Source organism: Microcaecilia unicolor, chromosome 10, assembly GCF_901765095.1.
Source record: "Microcaecilia unicolor chromosome 10, aMicUni1.1, whole genome shotgun sequence".
Classification (NCBI taxonomy): domain Eukaryota; kingdom Metazoa; phylum Chordata; class Amphibia; order Gymnophiona; family Siphonopidae; genus Microcaecilia; species Microcaecilia unicolor.
Genome location: NC_044040.1, coordinates 118,325,394 through 118,346,524, shown reverse-complemented (window position 1 = coordinate 118,346,524; position 21,131 = coordinate 118,325,394). Strand labels below are relative to the sequence as shown.

General features: G+C 43.6%; 1 protein-coding gene across 1 annotated transcript in view; it reads left to right on the top strand.

The window, feature by feature from the left end:
• The window catches only part of SLCO2A1 (solute carrier organic anion transporter family member 2A1), a 915,614-nt gene that overhangs the window by 548,034 nt on the left and 346,449 nt on the right, over nt 1-21,131 (top strand). The window contains 4 exon segments of the mRNA XM_030215775.1: nt 7,234-7,330; nt 9,507-9,578; nt 9,581-9,618; nt 9,620-9,671. Coding sequence (XP_030071635.1) covers nt 7,234-7,330; nt 9,507-9,578; nt 9,581-9,618; nt 9,620-9,671 — 259 coding nt within the window.

The window sequence follows — 21,131 nt, the reverse complement described above, 5'->3', positions numbered from 1 at the left end:
CCATGAGGTGTCAGACTTGAACGCTGTACGCAATGGCAGTAAATCAACATCACCACCCCTCCAAGGGGGATTGTGGTATAACTAGACCACAAAACCTATAGTCTTCAAATGAATGACCTGCCTTTATAGAATGTTCAAACCAAAGGTTTATCTTCCAAGCATCTTTTATGGGCAGTCCTATGTTCAATAGTAAGCACATTAAACTTCCTTTTAGTTTTATCAACATATATCATTCCACATGGGCAGACAACAACATAGACAACCCCCCCCCCCCCCCCCCCCCCCCTCTGTCTTACAGTTTGAAAATTGTCTTAATTCAAAATTTGTCTTCAGTACTAGGATGAATAAATGTTTAGAAATTCATATTAACTACACATACTGAACACTGGCCACATTGATAGTGTCCTTTGGGTAAGCCCCTTCTCAAATCAGTACTCCGTGGCGGGGCTGATGGTACCAATATGTTTCTCATATTTTTTTCTTATATGTTATCAGCAAGTTTTTCTCTGAAAAATTATCTAAACTTTGTACCACTTGCCAGTGTTTCTTCAGAATTCTAACTATATCCTTTGAGACATGTGTAAAAGGCAGGGCACAGACTATTATGTCATTTTTCTTTGTCTCTTGAGGCAGTAATAGTTCTTCTCTAGTTTTCTTCACTGCCTTGTTATAACCACAATTAACAACCTTATCAGGATAGCCCTTCTCCTTAAATCTATGACTCATTTCTTGGGATTTCTTTGTGTACACCTCTGGTTCAGAGTATCTTCAGTCTCAAAAACTGACACTAGGGGAGGTTAGTATTTAATGACTTACTGTGGCAACTGTGGTAGTCTAAGAGTTTATTTACATAGTCCTTTCTCTATATATGTCAGTTACAATATTCCATTACAAATAGTAATCTAGATATCAAAAAAGGGATATGGACATAAACAAAACCACATGGAGAAAAGCTATAAGAACATACATTCATAACATAAAGCTAAAGCAAAATATTACAGCACATATGCCAACACAGAACAGGCCAACATGAAAAAAATATTTGAACTCATGAACAACCTACTGAAAACCCAAGAGGTACTGGTATCAACTGAAACACCACCAACTGCAGATAAGCTTACACAATATTTTGAACACAAAATAGCAAAGACAAGATCAAACCTCAAGAAATCACAAACATCCATAACAGACTTTTAACAAGAATGTGAAACCAATGACGTCCACACCACGGCTCCTTCAAATCACCCAAAATACAAACATTGTCTGCTAGATAACTGCCCTAACTATATGATGAAAGACCCACTGGACTGGTTCATTGACTGCTTCACAGACACATCACATATGTTTCAAAAGGACAGTTCCCAACAAAGGTGACATCGTATTCACCTCAAACCCCCAAAACACAACTAGCAAAATCAGCGACATCACAGACTACAGACCAATGGCTTCAATACCACTACTGAGCAAAACGATGGAGGGTCTGGTAGCACAGCAACTAATGGAATACCTGACGCAATTTTCAATCCTTCATAACTCCCAATCAGGTTTCAGACCACAGCACAGAGACGTTAATAACCATACTGATAATGAAGTTCAGAAGCTTAATATGCCAAGGACAGAGTATATTACTACTACAATTCGATAAGTCAAGTGTGTTCAACCTATTAGACCACACAATACTAATGGTCCTACTCGACAGCATGGGAATCAGCGGTGCAGTGGGCAACATGATTCAGTGGCTTCCTAAGAACCAGATCCTACATTGTAAAGATGTCTAACCAGGTGCCAGCTTCTTGGATCCCTGAATGTAGAGTACCACAAGGATCTCCAATATCACCTATACTGTTCAGTGCAATGATGGCACCACTCGGCACAAAACTGAATTAATGGGCTTTAACTCATTCAAATACACAGATGATGTCACCATCTACAAACCTTTAACAACAGTATCACAGAATACTAGACAAAGTCAGAAAAGGCCTGGACCTTATGAAAAACTGAGCAACAACTTTCAAACTCAAACTAAACAGAGACAAAACCAAATTCCTGGTTCTATCCAGCCCACACAATCCCACACCTCACCAAAATTTCACAGTCAACCTCCAAACCAAATACCAAATCGAAACACAACTAAAAATACTTGGAATTATTCTAGATAAACATCTATTACTAGACAGTCAAATATCAGCAATAACATCAAAATGCTTCAGAACACTATGGAAATTGAGAAGGATAAGAAACTTATTCACTTGTTCAGAACCCTTATTTTATCATCCTCACTTTAATATTCCCTTATCTCTTGTTTGTCCTGTTTGTCTGCTTAATTAGATTGTAAGCTCTGTCGAGTAGGGACTGTCTCTTCATGTTCAAGTGTACAGTGCTGCGTACGTCTAGTAGCGCTTTAGAAATGATAAGTAGTAGTAGTAGTACTATTTTCCCAGACAATCATTCCGGATAATGGTACAATCAATTATACTATCACAATTAGACTACTGCAATGTAGCATACATAGGTGGCAAGGAAAACACACTTAAATCACTGCAAACCATCCAAAACACGGCATAAGACTGATATTCAAAAAATCGAAATACAAAAAAAGCCACTCCATACTCGGAACACTACACTGACTGCCAATCATGGCAAGACTACTTTTCAAAGCTAGCACCCTCATATTCAAGATACTCTTTGGAACGGCAACCTGAATACATGCAAGATATGATCAAACTATCTCCAAGAAATCAAGCCCAGAAACCAGAGGTTACCTACTTCTTCACCTACCCAACTGTGGAAACATAACTTAAAAAAACATCTACACAGCAGGGTTTAGCTGCCTGGATTGCAAACTATCTTCAGTTCAGAAAAGAACTGAAAACCTACCGCTTCAAAACATTCTATAGCTAACCACATAAGCTATCGATGACCTCTTTACGTCCTAAATCTAAAACACCATTGTAAGTTTCATCTAACTGTAAATTTGTAAGCCACTTTGAACCAAAACTTGTTTTTTGGATAACAGTGGGATACAAGAGTGCATGCATAAATAAATAATTAATATTATCATCTAGTTGAGTTCAGCTGAACATAAAATTCCAAAATCTTATCTGCCAGTACCCCTTCAAACAGAATGTCATCTATCTACCGTTTACAAAGTATAATCTTTTTCTTGAACTGGTGTTTCTGTTAAATACAATTTTTCCAAATTGGCTTCATGTAATTAGCCACAGAGTGCCATTGTAGCTCCCATGGCTGTAACCCTTAACTGGTTGATAAAAAGTGCCATCAAAGGCAAGGTAGTTCCTTGTCAGTGCTAATGTGGCAATCTCAACAATGAGTTCTGTGGGTATTCTTAGATAAAAATCTCTCTGCCGTATAGTCCTCACTAATAATCTGTATTGCCTCTGATTGGGGAATATTCTTATAAAGAAATTAATTCCACCTCAAAGGTTGCTAAAATAGTATCTTCTGTGTGTACAATATCTTTTAGAGTGTTTATTATGTTTGTGGAATCTCTCGTGTATGATGGAATCTTTTAACAAATGGCCTTAAAAATTAATCTGTGAATGCCGACAATTTTATTTATTTATTTATTTATTGCATTTGTATCCCACATTTTCCCACCTCTTTGCAGGCTCAATGTGGCTTACAATGTATCGTACTTGGTGGAAATAAATTAGAAAACAGACACTTAATATTACATAACCAAACACTTAATGTTATGTAAAGACCTTGAATAGCTGGTAGAAATTGTATAGCGTAGTAGAGTTTTGAATAGCGTAGTAGAAATTTAAAAAAGCAGATTTAAACAAGCAGATGAAAATAATTCTGAATATAGGTAGGAGGAGATGTATTACATTTACATTTGTTGGTCTTTGTGGTATGCCTTATTAAAGAGATGGGTCTTCAGAAATGTACGAACGTTTGTTAGTTCGTAGATCGTTTTTAAGTTGCATGGCAGTGTGTTCCATAACTATGCACTCAAGTAGGAAAAGTTTGACGCATGCGTTAGTTTGTATTTTAGACCAATGGGACTTGTGAATCTTAGGGAGCACATACAGCATAGTAGGGATGGTAGCAGGTGGCGGTGGTAGTTATGGATAGGACATAATACATTTCAGAAATTCAGAGGCAAATTAGGGGGCCCTTTACTAAGCAGGCGGTAAAGCCCACCGTGGGCTTACCATGCAGCAATCCGTAACAACCGTTGGCCTAACACAGGTGCTGATGTTAGTTACACCCCCAGCACATGGCATTTCTGGCACTAGTGAAAAATATTTCCGCAGGGGTTACCCAGCAGTAAATGGGCAGCGCCGCACCTGGCCGTTACCACTGGGTTAGTGCGGGAGCACTTACCACCACCCCAGTAGGTGGTGGTAAGTGTCCCCCCTCCCTCCCTTACACGCATGCATACATACACATATGGCCACCTTGTAAGTGTAATTTACCACATGGTCATTTCTTTTTCAGCCTTTCACCCAGCTAGCTGTAAAAGGGCATCAGCGCGTTTGCAAACAGCCGCTGCACTAGCACAAGGCCCCTTTTATGGCAGCATAGTAAAAAAGTCCCTTAGTGATTCAGCTTTTTATACTAACTTGAGAAACGGTCCTGTCCCTTCACTCAAAGAAGAGATTGACTCGCTCCTTCAAACTGCAAAAAATGCTCAGTTCCTTACTAATAAAGAATTGGATTTTCTTATGTGTTTCACCTTCTATAGGATCTTTACTGGATCCAATGTTGACATTCACAGATCAATTTTTAAGGCCATTTGTTGAAAAGCCAAAATCGGGGGATTTCTTTTGCGTTTATGAGTTTGATTTTAAGGTTTAAAATTCTAAAAATGCGTTTGTTAATTGGAAAGTGGGCATTCATATGCCACTTTCAGTTTTCAGATCGAGGATTTTTATTTTTCAGTGTTTTTGGAGTGAACAGGCAGCATTCAAGAATAAGTATGCACATTTTTTAATCATTTATTTTGTATATGTTTAAGCAGAAGATGTACTCTTTTTAATTATCATGAAAAAAATGTGGCTTGCATTTAAAGATTACATTTTATAAATAAAGTGGGGGTTTTTGAGTGTAGAGGAAGGAAGCACTTAAACGGTAACTTTGACCCCAGCCACACACACAGCTTATTTGCATATGAGAGCAGCTTGTAGTCAGGCTGCTGCTGCTTGGAAAGAGAACTCACTGAGAGTGAGTTTTATTCTGCGTGCTGCACTGGTGAGTACTTACTATTTTTGTTATGCTTTTTGTTTTGTCATATTGAGGTATCTTTTATGTATTTTGGTGTTTTTATGGGATCCCTTTAAATTTATTAATCATTTATATTTTTAGCACTAACCAGACAGGGAAAACATTGGGGACTGCTGGTTATGTAATTTTGTTTTTCTGTATTTCTGAATAAGGTGTTGTTGCCTTTAAAATGCTCTATAGACTTAGGGTGTATTAAGTTGTAGGTTTTTTTTGTTGTTGGGTTTTTTTTTTTTTGTTAAATCATATCTGATGGCCTTTTATGTATTTATTTTACAGTTTGTGTTAAGCCCCTGACACAACCCTCGTGGAGGGCGAAACATGGCCATGTTGGGCGGATAGAGGAAAGTTGTATGCTGTTTTTTATGTATCTTCATTGAATAAATATTTTTCTACGTGGGTCTGCTGCTCTTTTTTGCTATCTCCCACTTCTCCTCCTGTCCCCATCCTCAGGTCCAGCATCTCTCCTTTCTACCCCCCCCCCCCCCCCAACAAAAAGGTACAGCACCTCTCCATCTTCCTCTCAGCCCCCCTCGAGACCAATACCTTCTATCCTCATCCCTCAGCACCACAGACTTCTTCCTCTGCTCTCCTCAGACCTCTGCTCTTCTCCCATTCACAACCCCTCCCCCCCAAGTCCAGCATTTCTTTCATTTCTCCTCCCTAACTCCACAGTTTCTTGCTCTTCTTCCTTCTACCCCTCCCCAAATGAGTCTAGCATTTTTCCCCTCAGCTACATCCCCCGTGAATTCAGCATTTCTTGCTCTTCTCCCCTCAGACACTATCCTTGTGTGCAGCACTTCTTCCCTCATTCTCTGCACCCCCCCCCCCCTTGCCAGTCCCACAAATCTTATTTCTTTGCCGGCAGCGGCAGCCATCACACGCTGCCTGGGCTAGCCTAAAGCTTTTCCTCTTGCATGACGCACCCTCATGTAAACAGGATGTTGCGGCAGAGGCACAGGGGGTAGCAAAGGAAAAGCTCCGGGTCGGCTTGGATAGCATGTGGTGGCTGCTGCTGCCACTGACAACAAAAAAATGAGGGTTTGTCGGACAGGGCAGGGGGCGAGAGGAGGATGAGGGAAGAAGTGCTGAATCCGAGGGGATGGCTAGAGGAAAACAAGATGCGGGTGCTTAATGGGAGGGGATGGGAAAAGGAAAGAGACTACGCTACGATTTGAATTTAAAATAAATAAATAAATGTGTCTGCCTGCCCTGTGGCACACCTCCTGGGTGCTAGTGTGTCACGACACACTGGTCGAGAACCGCTGGTTTAGAGTAAACCACTCAAAAGCAAATCTATTTAGATTATGGTTTTTTTCATTAAATTTGCAACATAAATTAATTTGCTCTTTCATACATTGACTGCTTGGTGAGACAGGGAATGGGAAACCTGGGCACCTGGGTAGGGAAGAAGAAAGTAGGAGCTGTTTGATCTGAACACCTGGGCTACCCTAACTGATCAGGCACACACACAGGGGTGTGCTGGTAATTTTTAACAACGGGCTCTCTCTCTCTGGGCATAGCCAGCCCTGCAATTTTTTTTGGGGGGGGGGGGGGGCCATGGGTGGACTGGTGGGGACAATGTATGCCCTCTCTCTCCACCTCATATAGGCATGCTATGGACTGCCACCACACCCCACTGCTTGTTTCTGGCTCTGAGCAGCAAACTGGGACTTCTGCACATGCAGGAGAAGTCTCAGCCTGCTGCTCAGAGCTGGAAATCAGGAGCGGGGAGCAGCAGCAGTCTATTCACTTGGCTGGCGAAGCTCAGCATCCCCACCAGCAAAGTAAAAGAGAATTGAGGTGGGGGCCCGAGCCCACATTTTTGGGAGCCAGTGGTTAAAGTAGCCATGGAGGGCTACTTTAACAACCGGCTCCCAAAATTCTTATAAAAATTTAACAAACGGCTCTTTCGAGCCCGTGAGAGCCTGCTCCAGCCACCACTGCACACACATCTTTTTTCAGGTAATTCTTTGTGCTTTTCAGGAAGCAGCCACAGAGTCCAATGTGCTGCGAAAAATGGAGGAAGCAAAAATGGAAGAAGCAAAAACTGATCAAGTCTCCATGGCAAACTTCATTAAAAGTAAGAAATCTTTATTTTGCTTTGATGATAGTTCTACATTAAATTGTCCGATATCTTTTTACTAGTAAACCAGGCCTGTTTCTGACACAAATGAAACGGGCGCTAGCAAGGTTTTCCTCGGAGTGTGTATGTTTTGAGAGAGTATGTGTGAGATTGATTGTGTATGAGAGAGAGAGAGAGAGAGAGAGAGAGTGAATGTGCGAGTGTGTGTGTGTGTGTGACAGAGAGAGAGTGAGACTGCTGGGTGCGAGTGTGTCCTCCTCTGTCCCCCCCTCCAGCCACCCAGCAATTCTCCTCTCTCCCCTGCTCCCCCTCCAGCCACCCAGCGATTCTACTTTTTTCCCTTGCCCCCCTCCCACTGATGCTCTTCTCTCCCTGCCCCCCCCACCAGCCCACCCAGCGAGTCTCCTCTGTCCCCTGACCCCCCTCCAGCCACCCAGCGATTCTTCTGTGTCCCCTGCCCCTCTCCTGCCACCCAGCGATTCTCCTGTGTCCCCTGCCCCCCTCCAGCCACCCAGCGATTCTCCTCTCTCCCCTGCCCCCCCATCCAGTCACCCAGCGATTGTCCTATCTCCCCTGCCCCCCCTCCAGCCACTCCTCACTTTAATCAGCATATATTAAATTCCCCCCATGTGCTACAGAAAAGCACGAGCACATCTATATAAATAAAATCCCCCCTCAGACGTTCTGAAGCTCACTCCATCTGTCCTGAACTCCCGTCCTCCTGGTAGGCTAGCTATTCGGACTACTCACCCCAGTCTCAGCCACGCCCATCTGGGCCTTAGGCACGCCCCATCTGCACATAAAAAGCACCCTCAACGTTCTAAAGCACACTCTGAGGCTTCAACAGTTCGTGTGTTCGAAGCTCTGTAACCATTTTTAAGCACACTACATCTCTGCCCCGCCCTGACCTATCAGAGAAGGGAGGAGTGTCACAGCTGCACTGCTCTGACCTATCAAAGGGAACTGAAACAGGAAAAGGGAGGATCGTCACACCGAATGACGAACCTATCAGAGGGAAGTCAAATAGAAGAAGGGAGGGAGCGTCAGAGGCCAAGGGGGACGGCCGTATCTACGTCTCATAGGTTTCCTTGCTTTCTTTTCAGTGTATTGCAGCTGCAGCCACTTAGGTAAGTCTAGCAAGCCTGTCAGCTACTGAATACAGAAAGCAAAAGATAGCATTGTGGAACTTGCTCCATTTTGTTCTCTGGAATTCAGTGATTATTATACAAATGGTCTTGCTTTCATTATTTTGGTAGGGGCTTGCCTTCATGCCTGTCCACAGTCCCCCCAGTCCTGACACCTGACAGGGGGGACAGGAAGGACACTCACTGTCTCACATACGCACTCGCACACACTCATTCTCACATACACACACGCTCTCTTCACAGACACACTCACACCCACTCTGTCACACACACACACTTGCACATTCTCACTCTCACACAGTCACTCCTCACAGACACTCTCTCAACATACACACTCCGCGCAAACCTTGCTAGCGCCTGTTTCATTTCAGCCAGAAACGGGGCCTTTTTTTTTACTAGTCCTATATAATAAAACGCACCTCCAACGTGCTGAAGCCGAGAAGTGACGCCTTCAAGCCTTGAAGCATTCGTGCGCTCTATAAGGCTCCATCTCCTCAATTGACGACACATAGTTCCGGAACGTTGCAGGAATGCTTCAAGGCTTGAAGGCTTCACTTTCTCGGCTTCAGAACGTTGGCGGGTGCGTTTATTATATAGGATGGTTGACTTTTCTGACCTTGTCCACTCATTTCACTTAAATTGTTTTTCTTACAGTTGTGTTAGGTTTACTTCTAGTACATATGGGCTGATGTTTTTAATGAATACATTCCCCCTTTACAGTGAATAGATCAGATTAATGTAATCACAAGAAATACAGTTTCTAAATAATTAGTGTAGCTGAGTTTGTATTTCTGTGGACTCTGATTATCTTCTCAGAGACAATGCATAGAGAAGAATTCTTTTGCCCACATATGGAAAAATCCTTTGATTGTTTTTTGGAAGATCTGGAGGGCAATTAACCCCTCCCCCCAATAATTACCACTTTAACGATATGCAAGTAAATTAAATTCTACTAATTGTCTCTTGGCAGCTTTCTTTTGTTATGAGACTGACGTGGACTTTATCACTTTTTTTCTCTTTCTGTGTAGAATTTCCTCGACTTTTTATGAGGTTGCTCTTGAACCCCTTGTTCCTTTTGCTAGTCTTAGCTCAGTGCTGCTTCTCTCGGTCATAGCTGCTCTCTCTACCTTCCTCAACAAGTTTCCTGGAAAAGCAGTATGGCACCACTGCCTCCTATGCAAACTTCCTCATTGGTGAGTGACCTGATAAGAACTATATGCATATGATGATACCAAAACTGGAGCTGGATCTTCAACCATCCTTTTCATACCTTATGGAAGGGTTAGGGAAGGAATTCAGTTTTGTAGCAGACCTGTCTTGTAGCTATATTTCAAAATACTTTTAAACAGTACTAGAAGCAGTAGCGGCTCTTACCTTTGATGCATGAGAACTACAGAAAGATTAATGAAACTCTGTGAAGTGAGCTGACATTTTTAATCTAGTTCATTATTGGTATTCTTCATTAAACCTATTAATCAAGCTTATATTTAATTTGTAGTGTAAATGGAGGCTAAAATTTGGTCTTATGCTTAGAGATGCATGTTTCAGAGAAAAACTGAGGTGCTTAAGTGGAGCAGGGTGAAAGATACTTTTTCTGCAGCTGTTTGCAGTGGATCTTCTTTGTGGACAACTGAAGGAATTCACTATTCGTGCTAGCATGAAATTAACTAGAAAGAATGTGCTAAAATAAACCACAGAAAACAAGTAGAAACTCACGTATTCTATACAGCCTTAGTCCTCTCTCCTTCAGTGCATCTCATTCAATCTCCTCTGCACATACTTATTTCCTACATACAACCCTTCCTAATTACCCATACCTCAAGCAGTTTGCAAATTAGAAGGGGGATACAGGCATATATCCAGGGCTGTAGCAAGATATGTTCAGCCGGTGGCGGCGCCAACATTGCGCCCTTGTCTATTGCATTCCCCCTTAATCTGGTGCCTGGGATTTCATGCTCCAACTGTTGAGCAACCACACAAGCAGCGCCTCTCCCTTATGTGGCAGTGGGATTTAACTCAGCCATGTGGTGGAAGTTCGGACTGGTCTTGCAGTTTCAAGTCCCTTGAGAATTCCTGAACAATTACAATACGGCAGAATTTATATTCCGCTATATACCACCTAAGGATCAATGTGGATTACAATTTAAGTAAAAACTAGACCATCGCTAGGAAAACACAAAAAAGTAAAATTAATACATAAACTAATTATATCTCAATACAATAGAATCAAACAAAATAAAACATGGAAAAAAGAAAATAAGATGATACCTTTTTTATTGGGACATAACTTAATACATTTCTTGATTAGCTTCGAAGGTCGCCCTTCTTCCTCAGAACCGAAATAAGCAAATGTGCTAGCTGACAGTGTATATAAGTGAAAACATTCAAGCATTACTATGACAGTCCTGACAGGGTGGGAGGTTGGGGTGGGTAGGAGGTAGGCATGGGGACATCAAAGCATATCATTGATATTCTAACAGGATGGTTGGTGGATAGGTGAAGGGAGGGGATCAACAGAGACATACAGCTTTTATGGTTTATAATGGGCTAGGAACCCCAGATCCTTAGTAAGTCCTTTCTGTTGGGTGTTAAAAATATAAATCATTCTGACTTCAAGGTCTTACGTTCTGTATGGTTTTAAAGTTACCTTTCAGGATTCTCACTGTGAAGTCACTGGTTACAGGTCTGGTCCTGTAAAATGTGACCACAAGGGGTGGGAACCCTACTGGCACCGTATATTTATTATTTATTATTTTATTTATTGCATTTGTATCCCACATTTCCCAACTTTTTTTGCGGGCTCAGTGTGGCTTACAATATGAAATGAATGATGGAAATACAATTTGTTACAAATTGGTTTATGGATTACATTGTGCAGAGTTATGCGAGACAATCGAAGTGTCGTTAAGGAATGTAACAATGGAACACAAACATTGAGACATTGGAAGGAGACAATGAGAGCTTAGGAGGGCAATATTAAGGCATAAAAACATATGGTATACATATTTCTGTGAGTAAAGGTATGAGTGATGTGAGATTACGGGGGATGAGAGTTCAGAAGTGGATGTATGATGCATTAATGAACAATAAGTGTGGACTTTATGTGTTTTGGCTCTTTCCGTAAATTTTTTCAAAAAGATGGGCCTTCAATAATCTGAGGAAGGAAGGCTTGCTCGTGGATCGTTCTTAAGTTGCGCGGCAGTGTATTCCAAAACCTGCGTGCTCATGTGAGAAAAGGTTGACGCGTGTAGCGTCTTGTATTTCAAGCCCTTGCAATTGGGGAAGTTGGAGGTTGAGGAAAGGTCGGGATGATCTTTTGGCGTTTCTGGGTGTAAGTCTATTAACCTCAGACATGTATGCTGGGGCTTCGCCGTGAATGATTTTGTGGACTTAATGTGCATACTTTAAAAATGACGCGTTCCTTGAGTGGAAGCCAGTGTAGTTCTCTCGTAATGGTTTTGCACTTTCATATTTGGTTTTCGAAGATGAGTCCTGGCTGCCGTATTCTGGGATGTTTGAAGTTCCTCATTGTTTGCTCTTTGCAACCTGCGATAGTGAATTGCAGTAATCCAGATGGCTGAGTACGAGGGATTGCACTAGGCTGCGAAAGACGGATCTTGGGAAGAATGGTCCTTATCCTTTTCAATTTCCACATGTCAGTAAAACATCTTTTTAGTTGTGTTGTTTGCTGTGAGTTTCGAAGTGTCTTAGGTGGCGGTCGATAGTGACTCCAAGGATTTTTAGCGTTCTGAGATTGGAAGGTTTAGGGTTTGGTGTGTTTATAGGTGGTAAATTCCTTTGTATCATTCCTATATATCATTCAGTGTAAAAACTGTAACGAAGGCTGCTATATTGGAGAAACAGGCCAGATGCTTAAGACAAGATTCAATTTACATAGACATCACATGAACAATACTGGTGCCAGTAGGGTTCCCACGCCTGTTGGTCAACATTTTACAGGACCAGAACACTGTACCAGTGACTTCACAGTGAGAATCCTGAAAGGTAACTTTAAAACCATACAGAACGTAAGACCTTTGAAGTCAGAATGATTGAATATTTTAAACACCCAACAGAAAGGACTTAACAAGGATCTGGGGTTCCTAGCCCATTATAAACCATAAAGCTGTATGTCTCTGTTGATCACCCTCCCCTCCCCTCACCTATCCACACCCATCCTGTTAGAATATCAATGATATGCTTGATGTCCCCATGCATACCTGCTACCCACCCTCATCCTCCACCCTGTCAGACTGTCATAGTAATGCTTGAATGTTTTCACTGATATACACTGTCAGCTAGCACATTTGCTTATTTCGGATCTGAGGAAGAAGGGCAACCTTCGAAAGCTAATCAAGAAATGTATAAGTTATGTCCAATAAAAAAGGTATCATCTTATTTTCTTTTCCATGTTTTATTTTGTTTGATTTCTATTGATAACCTTAAGAGTGGAATAACACGGCTACCACACTCCTCTATCTCAATACAATAAACTCCAAAATTACATTAAGTAAATGGAAACAGATGAGCCTTTAACAATTTACGAAAATGTAAATACGATTCTACCCATCTCAACTCCAAAGAAAAGAAGTTCCAACATTGCACTGAACAATAAACAAAACCAGAACTATGCTAGGACTTACACTCACATACTTTACAGAAAGAAACTGCAACAGACAACGGTTATTAGATCTAAGGAATTAACTGTTGTTCCCATAGTAAATAACTTCACAAATAATCTGGAACAAAACCAAAGAAGAATTTTTGGATAAGAGTTCAAGCTTAAATTTACATTGTGACTTTTTTTCAGATATATTGGAGAAAGGAGAAGAGATAGGAATGTAATTGCGAGACTGAAAGATAATCAGATGGCTATGTGGAGAGTGACCCAAAAAACAACAAGGCAAGCGATCTGCAAACCTCCAACGTGGAAAACAACACAGCAGATCAATATAACAAATTAGACCTTTATTGGATAATACCGTATATCAAAATGTTGCCTCAACACAGGCCGTGTTTCGCCCAAAGGGCTGCGTCAGGGGCTAGAATGAACAAACACAGAATAACAAATATAAGAAATGATTTAAAAACAATAATAAGAAAATAATCGAAAGACCATAAATAAACAACATAATTGATGTATAGTACACCAAGTGATTATAACACAACAGTTCAAGGATGCATAACAATATGTACACACATATAGAAAATGTATAACTAATATAAACATATGAACATAGAAAGCAACTCTAATAATATCTACTATAATAAAACTCACCCTCAACGTTCTGAAGACAACGTTCTGAAGTCACTCAGTCACTCACTGAAGGGTTCATGGATTCATGGTGGTGAAGCCACAACACTGACCATGTCTCTCTGCCCCGCCCTCGCATGACGGACCACTCAGAAAAAAACACCCTCAACATTCTGAAACACAAGGACCATCACAACACCGTTCCCAGGCAACACTAGGCAACGTAAGACGGACCAATCAGAGGAAACTACGTGACAATAAGGGAGGAGCATTCCCCAGCAGAATGGCTCATTATCTGTGCAGCACGGAGAGCACGGAACCACCGCTGGAACGAGGAGAAGAATATTCCTGCTGTGGGTATGTGCAAAATAGACCGTGGGAGGGGGGGGGGAGAAATTTTTAAATGCCTAATGCCAGTATGAAGAGTGCCAGAGGGCCTATAGCACAGACTATATTTGGGATCGCTTGACATGGAGTCAGAGGAGCCGGAAAACAACGTGCCCGTCACCATCTGGGATGTGGGCGAACAGGACAAGCTGCGGCCCAGCTGGAAGGATTACCCGCGACCCAGCCAGCAGCAAACAGCGACCAAGGAAGGGGGAGGAGTACTCCTTCCCTCCCTAGGAATCGCTGGAGACTGGCTGCCAAACTAACGAAACAACCGCACACCAACGCACCACCTCCATCATTCGAAAGGCATCCACTCTTTCTTCCACAGAAATGCAAACTAATAATACAAAACAAACAAAGAATACATGGTTTCTCAGGCGGCTGCAGGTAACTCCCCACCCCCTTCCTCTTCCCCTTTTGCCGAAGCGGCCAAGGACGTGCCCAACCATCCCCAGCCTCAGGCAAGCAGTCTCCCACCTCGGGGATTCCCCCGAGCACCCGGAAAAAAGATGGCGCTGATTCCTGCAGCGCATAAATGTTCCAGCATTCCCCTGCAGCCGGCCTGAAATGGACCCGAACATACCGGATCACCCCCCGACGGCCCAAGACCGTGCTCTTCTCCCTTCCGCCAACTTAAAACAACCATCCCCGTCCTCAGGCAAGCCGTCACCCACCTCCAGGATGCCCAGAACCCCAGCACAATGGAAAAAGATGGCGCTGCTTCCAACAGCACATTTCTCTTCCAGCATTCCCCTACAGCAGCCCTGAAACGGCCAAAAAATACCGACAGACAAAGAACGTGCTCCTCTACTTTCCGCACATCTAAAACAACACTGCTGCCTCAGCACAACACCAAAAAAAAAACATGGAAAAAAAAACTACACTCAACAAAGGCTGACCCCCCTACAACCACATTTACATTTCACCAACAGAAAGACCCCCCCTCCACAAACCTCCTTGACAGACAAAACCACACACACACAATACAACAGAAACACACCCTCAAAGCCACACACCAATCCAACCCACTTTGCCAGCACAGCACAGCACATCCCCCAACCCCCAAGCAAAAAACAAAACAAAAAAAGACACACAACAACCTGCACACACACCACACACTCACACACACACAAAATAACTCTTTGACACATACACACACAGACAAAAGAAAACACATGCTAGCGCCCGTTTCATTGGTTTCGGAACGGGCCTTTTTTACTAGTATAATTATAAATAATAAATTCAAAATTAAAATTGCAAATAAAATTGAATTAAAGGTAAAACCATAATCATTAGGAGAACCAGGAATATACTATACCCACATCCTAATACATTGCACCAGTGTGTATAAGTTGATATTTCACTTATATATAAAGTGCATATACAGTGGGGGAAATAAGTATTTGATCCCTTGCTGATTTTGTAAGTTTGCCCACTGACAAAGACATGAGCAGCCCATAATTGAAGGGTAGGTTATTGGTAACAGTGAGAGATAGCACATCACAAATTAAATCCGGAAAATCACATTGTGGAAAGTATATGAATTTATTTGCATTCTGCAGAGGGAAATAAGTATTTAATCCCTCTGGCAAACAAGACCTAATACTTGGTGGCAAAACCCTTGTTGGCAAGCACAGCGGTCAGACGTCTTCTGTAGTTGATGATGAGGTTTGCACACATGTCAGGAGGAATTTTGGTCCACTCCTCTTTGCAGATCATCTCTAAATCATTAAGAGTTCTGGGCTGTCGCTTGGCAACTCGCAGCTTCAGCTCCCTCCATAAGTTTTCAATGGGATTAAGGTCTGGTGACTGGCTAGGCCACTCCATGACCCTAATGTGCTTCTTCCTGAGCCACTCCTTTGTTGCCTTGGCTGTATGTTTTGGGTCATTGTCGTGCTGGAAGACCCAGCCACGACCCATTTTTAAGGCCCTGGCGGAGGGAAGGAGGTTGTCACTCAGAATTGTACGGTACATGGCCCCATCCATTCTCCCATTGATGCGGTGAAGTAGTCCTGTGCCCTTAGCAGAGAAACACCCCCAAAACATAACATTTCCACCTCCATGCTTGACAGTGGGGACGGTGTTCTTTGGGTCATAGGCAGCATTTCTCTTCCTCCAAACACGGCGAGTTGAGTTCATGCCAAAGAGCTCAATTTTTGTCTCATCTGACCACAGCACCTTCTCCCAATCACTCTCGGCATCATCCAGGTGTTCACTGGCAAACTTCAGACGGGCCGTCACATGTGCCTTCCGGAGCAGGGGGACCTTGCGGGCACTGCAGGATTGCAATCCGTTATGTCGTAATGTGTTACCAATGGTTTTCGTGGTGACAGTGGTCCCCAGCTGCCTTGAGATCATTGACAAGTTCCCCCCTTGTAGTTGTAGGCTGATTTCTAACCTTCCTCATGATCAAGGATACCCACGAGGTGAGATTTTGCGTGGAGCCCCAGATCTTTGTCGATTGACAGTCATTTTGTACTTCTTCCATTTTCTTACTATGGCACCAACAGTTGTCTCCTTCTCGCCCAGCGTCTTACTGATGGTTTTGTAGCCCATTCCAGCCTTGTGCAGGTGTATGATCTTGTCCCTGACATCCTTAGACAGCTCCTTGCTCTTGGCCATTTTGTAGAGGTTAGAGTCTGACTGATTCACTGAGTCTGTGGACAGGTGTCTTTCATACAGGTGACCATTGCCGACAGCTGTCTGTCATGCAGGTAACGAGTTGATTTGGAGCATCTACCTGGTCTGTAGGGGCCAGATCTCTTACTGGTTGGTGGGGGATCAATACTTATTTCCCTCTGCAGAATGCAAATAAATTCATATACTTTCCACAATGTGATTTTCCGGATTTAATTTGTGATGTGCTATCTCTCACTGTTACCAATAACCTACCCTTCAATTATGGGCTGCTCATGTCTTTGTCAGTGGGCAAACTTACAAAATCAGCAAGGGATCAAATACTTATTTCCCCCACTGTACATAAAGATACAAAATAAAATACATTTATACTTAAAAAAAATTTACCTCAAATTTTTTTAACATAAAATATTCTTTGTAAAACAATGACAAATAAGAACCTAATCAGATTTGTAACCAATAATTAAAATGTAATACACGTAAGTAATGATTGTATAGATAGGGCACATACCTATGATATAAATTTTATATTGAGATACTTGTCCAACAGTGGATGCTATAAAAACAAAGATAAAAAATATAGAAAATGATAAAAATCAAAAATGAAAAACAAAAAATGAGAAATAAATAATAAAACTTGAAGTTCATGCAAAAAACGTACCGCCATAATGCTCTAATGTGTTACACAACCAGTTTAAAACTAAACCAAAACTAAAAAAGATGGTACATCGTTCAATATGTGATTCTAACAATATATGACTTGTTAGAATAACGTGTTGAACAATGTACGATTAGCCCACTCATGCCTCTTTAAGTTTTTATATATTGTCTTAAGTTTTTATACATTTTTTATGGTTATATATTTAATTTTGAGTTTCGCGTTTTGGCGCGGTTTGTTTGCACTTTGACTTATTGATGACATATAAATAGTCTAGGTGTCTTTCCCGTCTGTTTTTTCCAGCGGTTTAAGCTGAGCACTTTACGCACAGTAAGTGTTGCATTATATTAATATAGCTGCCATCTTTTTGGTTTTGTTTTAGTTTTAAACTGGTTGTTTAACACCTTAGAGCATAATGACGGTATGTTTTTGACCCAGTATATACAGCATTATTTTAAGGTTGGATATACATGAATATGGACGTGCTCTATGGCAATTGAGGCATGTGATAGCTTAGATGGATCCTTTATGTTGTTTTATTTATTTAGGGAATAGTTCTCGAGCTGGTTTTTTGCATGAACTTCAAGTTTGATGTAAACAAGTAAGTGCTTAGTTATTCGTTATCATTATTATTATTTTATTTATTTCTCATTTTTGATTTTTATCATTTTCTATATTTTTATTATTTTTTATCTTTGTTTTTATAGCATCCACTGTTGGACAAGTATCTCAATATAAGATTTATATCATAGGTTTCCTTGTCATCAACAGCAGATGAATCCATTAACTGATGGGTTGTATCTGCCTACCAGCAGGTGGAGATAGAGAACACTGAAGAACCACAGTGACCCTTGGACGGCTAGCCCCATCTGCCTTCAGTATTCCTCTATCTCCCAGCAGGTGTGGACGTAGCTTGATCAGCTCCTGGATTTCTGCCTGGGGTGGCTCCTGTGCTTTGCCAGTTGAGCAGGGCTGGTGGTGCCCACTTTAAAGGCATTTAGGTTCACCCTTTCCCTGCCTTACCCATTCCCCCCTCCTCCCAGAGTCCCTCTGTTGCTGCCTGCGTACAACTTTCCTCACATAGTTAAAAAAAAAAAAGAGCACGCTTTTACTGCGTGGCTGTTCTGAGACTTTCTCCAGAGATTCTGGTTCAGTGCAGCTTGACCGGAGTTCGTTGACTTGGTCTTCTGAGGTGAGAGTGGTGCCCAGCTCCGGGGAGGTTCCCGCGGACAGCGTTCCGATTGGAGTAAGTTTTGGTGTGAAGCCGCCATTCCATATCATCAAGCTGATCAATCCATAGACTGGTGGGTTGTGTCCATCTACCAGCAGGAGGAGATAGAGAGCAAACTTTTGCCTCCCTATATGTGGTCATGTGCTGCCGGAAACTCCTCAGTATGTTCTCTATCTCAGCAGGTGGTGGTCACACACAGCAGCAGCTCTGGCTAGGCCTCCAAGCCTAATCCTTAGGTTTTGTTGAGGCCTGGGGTTGAGGGCTCTTTTGAGCAAGTGCAAACCTGGTGGTGCCAGGTCCCTCCTTTTCTCCCCCCTCCCGCTGGCTCCGTTTAAAAAAAAAAAAAAAATTTTTAAATGTCTTTAAAGGCGTTTAATTCGACGTTTCTTTAAACGTTCATTGCAGCTACTCACTGGGACACCAGTTCGTTACAGCTCGGAGCGGCAAGCAGGTAATTTTACCTTTTTATAGCGGGCAGGGGGTTCCCCGATTCTTCTCCTCGTGGCAATGGCGTCGGAGGGCGAGGGCGCAAAGGGTCGCTCCCCGGATCGCTGGAGCGCTTCTAGAGGGGATGCGGGGGTTTTACAACCTGATTCGCCCTTGATGGGTGATAGTTTAGTGACCGATGAATGTCCCGGTCGTTCCTCCGGCGTGGCGGTTTTTTCCCGCCATAAACGCCCATCCCCCGCTCCTCGCCTCCGCCATCTTGGCCGGCCACGCGGCTCGGACGGCTTCTTCGGGGCCGCCCTTGAGGTTGGAGACATTAATGCCATGAACGCCCTTAATTTGGGCGACGGCACAAAAGCGGCTAAAGTTAAGCGCCGTTCTTCCCGCGCGGCTCCTTCACGGAGTTTCGCGCCGGACGCCATTTTGGATGCGCAGCATGTCTCTCCCCCGCTATTGCGAGCGCCGGTTGAGAGTGCGTCTAGGGCTGTTGCCCAGGCTGCGGAAGTGCACAGTCTGGGGGGTTTCTCCCCCGAGTTTGTTTTGCTGCTGCATCAGGCTTTCCTCATGCAAAACGCTGCCCTGCTCCCTCTTCTGATAAAGAGGTTGAGGTTCCCAGAGGTAAACGCCCTCGGGTTGATTTCCAGGCCTTGGAGGACTTTTGTCTCCTCCGATGTAGATGAGGGCAGCGTGTCTGAGGTCTCCCAACGATCCTTTGCGGATTCCTTGGAGGAGATAGATCCCCGCTCGGATGGAGCGGATGACCCCTCTGCAGCGCGGCTTTTTAGCCCAGAGGATTTGCCCAACCTGTTGTTACAGGCCATGGACACTTTGAAGATTTCCTCTCCGGAGGACGTCTCTCCCTCAGCCCCTGTTGGCTCTGCCATTATGCTGGGGACGAAGCGCCCGCCTACAACCTTCCACGTGCATGATGCCATGCACACCTTAATTGCGGCTCAATGGGATGTCCCGGAAACGAGCCTTAAAGTGGCTAGGGCTATGTCCCGCCTCTATCCTTTGGCTGTGAGTGAACGTGAGGCCTATCTGTGGCCTACCGTGGATTCTTTAATCACTGCGGTGACTAAGAAACGGCGTTGCCGGTGGAAGGTGGCACGGCCCTAAAGGACGCCCAAGACAGAAGATTGGAGGCGGCCTTAAGGTCGTCCTTGGAGGCAGCTGCTTTAAGTTTGCAGGCCTCAGTTTGCGGCTCCTATGTGGCCAGGGCGTGCCGGACTATGGTGCAGCGGGCTTCCCCCTCGGATCATTCCTTGAGGGCTGATTGGCCGGCCCTGGAATCGGGCTTAGCCTATTTGGCAGACTTGCTGTATGATGTCTGGAGAGCCTCAGCTAAAGGCATGGCTCAGACAGTCTCTGCGCGGCGGTGGCTTTGGCTTGAAACATTGGTCTGCTGACCACGCCTCTAAATCCCGCCTGGCTAGATTGCCTTTTAAAGGCAAGCTGCTCTTTGGGGTCGAGCTGGACAAAATCGTGACCAATCTCGGCACGTCTAAGGGCAAGAAATTACCAGAGGTCAGGGCTCGGGTTAGTACTCGTCCCGATACCTCCATACCGCCCGGGCAAGTCGGGTTCCTCTGCCCCCTCTTCCTTCAAGAGGAATTTCTCCCCCAAGCAGCATTCCTTTCGCAGAGACCGCCGTCCCGGAGGTGCTCCCTCCGGTCCTCCCCCAGGGTCTCGTACCCAATGACGGGGCCTTGGTCCACGCCCCAGTGCAGATTGGAGGACGGCTGTCCTCGTTTCTGGGCGAGTGGACCACTATAACTTCAGACGCGTGGGTGCTGGAAGTCATCAGAGACGGCTACAAGCTAGAGTTCTGCCAACCCTTAAGAGACGGGTTTGTACTCTCTCCCTGCAAGTCTCCGGTCAAGCTGTGGTAGTGCAGCAGACCTTGGACAACCTGATCCGCCTGGGTGTGGTCGTTCCGGTGCCAAAAAATCAGATTGGCAAGGGACGTTACTCCATTTACTTTGTGGTTCCAAAGAAAGGAGGTTCTGTCCGGCCTATCCTCGACCTCAAAGGGG